The 2,425-nt window shown below is 39.4% G+C and overlaps 1 protein-coding gene across 1 annotated transcript; it reads left to right on the top strand.

Annotated features, from left to right (window-relative positions):
• The first annotated feature begins 1,230 nt into the window (after positions 1-1,230).
• Positions 1,231-1,855, top strand: LOC133317702 (probable 2' cyclic ADP-D-ribose synthase BdTIR). Its single transcript, XM_061519582.1, has 2 exons — positions 1,231-1,679; positions 1,765-1,855. The coding sequence occupies exons 1-2, from the start codon at positions 1,231-1,233 to the stop codon at positions 1,853-1,855; spliced, it is 540 nt and encodes a 179-aa protein (XP_061375566.1).
• Positions 1,856-2,425: the final 570 nt, after the last annotated feature.

The following is a 2,425-nucleotide window of genomic DNA, read 5'->3' as shown; positions in this document are numbered from 1 at the left end:
CAGGGGGAAGCCCGTGGCGGGGAGCCACCACCAATGAGTTAAGGCTACACCAACCGTAGCAAGTGGATCCGACACCATATCTCAACCCAAAACCTTAAGGTATTGGGTTCATGTTCCACTTATATACTCTTCACTTAGCCCATTACCAACCAATGTGTGACTCATCACACTTGAATATCCCAACAATCTCCCCCTCAAGTGTGAAACCCACCATTGGTATGCTCCCCCTCAACCGAGTACCCCAAGCACAAAGTACTCGACCCGCCTCCTAGCCAATCATCAGGCTAGCTCGAGCCCAACCCGACTCTGATACCAATGTCAGGCGGGTCCAGGGGGAAGCCCGTGGCGGGGAGCCACCACCAATGAGCTAAGGCTACACCAAACGTAACAAGTGGATCCGACACCATGTCTCAACCCAAAATCTTAAGGCATTGGGTTCATGGGTCCTTCCACTTATATACTCTTCATTTAGCCCATTACCAACCAATGTGGGACTCATCACACTTGAATATCTCAACACTACCATCTCCGCCACCATCACTATCATCGTCACCAACCACCATTATCATTGTCGCTTCTTTATGGGTATTATACGAACACTATATTCAAATATAAAAAAATATCATATGATATAGAACATGAAAAAGTTTACTAAATTTAAAATATTATATCAAAATTTAAATAAAATATGTATCGTCGACGGTGAGGATATATAGCTAAGCATGTCTCGTTTGAGGGCCCCACGAACCAACCCTTAAATTTCCAACAAAATTGATGACCATGTCAGCGGATGTGTGTCGCCGATCATCGCATGTAGCAATTAAAAAAAAAAAACAGGGACACGCACTTACGTGTTTGAAGGACAAGTACATCAGCTCCAAATATGGTTTCCACAGTGGGTCAGAAAATTCAAACTCTTTTACTCTTTTTGTTCTATGCGTTCTCCATTCAAATACCAAGTATTTTCTTGAGTCCACCATATACCCGCCGGACTTCCCCGTTGAAATTAAAGGCCGAAAGTTTAAAAAATATTGGGTCTTAAATGAAGGCCTTTTTCTCCAAAATTTACATTATATATACGAGTATACACACCCATCTTTGTCCCTCAACAATTAAAAACCCTCCTCCCCCACCACAAAATACACGAAACACAATTAAGAGACAAACAAGTTTCATTTGCAAAATACCAAAAAAAACAAAACAACATTAAGGTAACTTGTTGAAGGAGCCATGCAGCGTTTGCCAGCCATGTTGTGCCGCAAAGTTGTTCGTCCATCATGCGACGTCTTCATAAATCACCGTGGGATCGACACAAAGAGGAACATCGCGGGTTTGCTTTACGATAGTCTAACGAGGATGGGAGTGAGGTCCTTCTTAGACAGCATGAACATGAAACCAGGGGACAGGCTCTTTGACCATATTGACAAGGCCATTCTTGGATGCAAGGTTGGTGTCGCTGTCTTCTCTCCTCGTTATTGTGACTCATATTTCTGTCTCCATGAGCTCGCTCTTCTCATGGAGTCCAACAAGAGGGTTGTCCCTATCTTCTACGATGTGAAGCCGTCACAGCTTCTGGTCAAAGACAACGGAACATGCTCTGCTAAAGAGCTTCAAAGGTTCACTTTAGCACTCCAAGAAGCTAAAAACACTGTGGGATTAACCTTCGATTCCTTGAATGGGTATTCTTCTATTTCTTTTTTGGTTAATGTTTCCTCGTGGTTTAATTATGAACTTTATTTGAATTTAATTTTTATGGTTTTTCAGGGATTGGTCGGAGCTGCTAAGGGATGCTTCGGAAGCAGTGATCGTGAACTTGCTGGAGGTGAAGGAAGAAGAAAAGCGAATGAGGAAGTAACATGCAGTGAATACTTCAATGTTCATCATTGGATAACTATATAACATAAATTAATTCGTTTAATTTTTTATTTATTTTTTCGTATGTGGGATCTAATTGAAGATACCATACGCTCCCTTTAACATCACTCAATTTTTTGGCCTGAATTAGCTTAATCAATCGGTTCAGGCTTCAATTCATTTGTATTACTAGCTAATTAAATTCTCTTTTTTCTGCTTAAATTCAATAAATTGTAATTTATTTACATTCTCCGACATTTATTAATATATTTGTTTGCTGAGTACAATGAGAAATGTTGCAAAGTACAATCACAATTCACAACTAATATATTTGTTCAACATTTAATAGAAGCATATACATACATTTTATAATTGTCTGCTCCGAAGAATATTTCGTAAAATGCTGTATCAATACTGATATAAAAATAGAAACTAAATTATCAATTTAAACCCGTTATTCAAAATCGATTTCAACTGTTAAATTTGATGAATCGCATTTTTTTGCTTGTTCAATTACGAGTTTTTTTTTTTTTTTTTTTGGGGCGGGGGGCGGGGGCAGTTAAAGCTTCAA

This window comes from Gastrolobium bilobum, unplaced genomic scaffold (genome assembly GCF_033153095.1).
Source record: "Gastrolobium bilobum isolate Gb01-03AN ecotype WA unplaced genomic scaffold, APGP_CSIRO_Gbil_v1 utg13468, whole genome shotgun sequence".
NCBI classification, from domain to species: domain Eukaryota; kingdom Viridiplantae; phylum Streptophyta; class Magnoliopsida; order Fabales; family Fabaceae; genus Gastrolobium; species Gastrolobium bilobum.
The sequence above is the reverse complement of the archived record's forward strand: the minus strand, read 5'-3'. Positions and strand labels throughout refer to the sequence as shown.

Excerpts from the sequence above, each read along its gene's own strand:
- LOC133317702 (XM_061519582.1), top strand. The coding sequence starts at position 1,231 with ATGCAGCGTTTGCCAGCCATGTTGTGCCGCAAAGTTGTTCGTCCATCA. Across the intron at positions 1,680-1,764 it reads ACCTTCGATTCCTTGAATGG|GGATTGGTCGGAGCTGCTAA; the intron begins GTATTCTTCTAT and ends ATGGTTTTTCAG.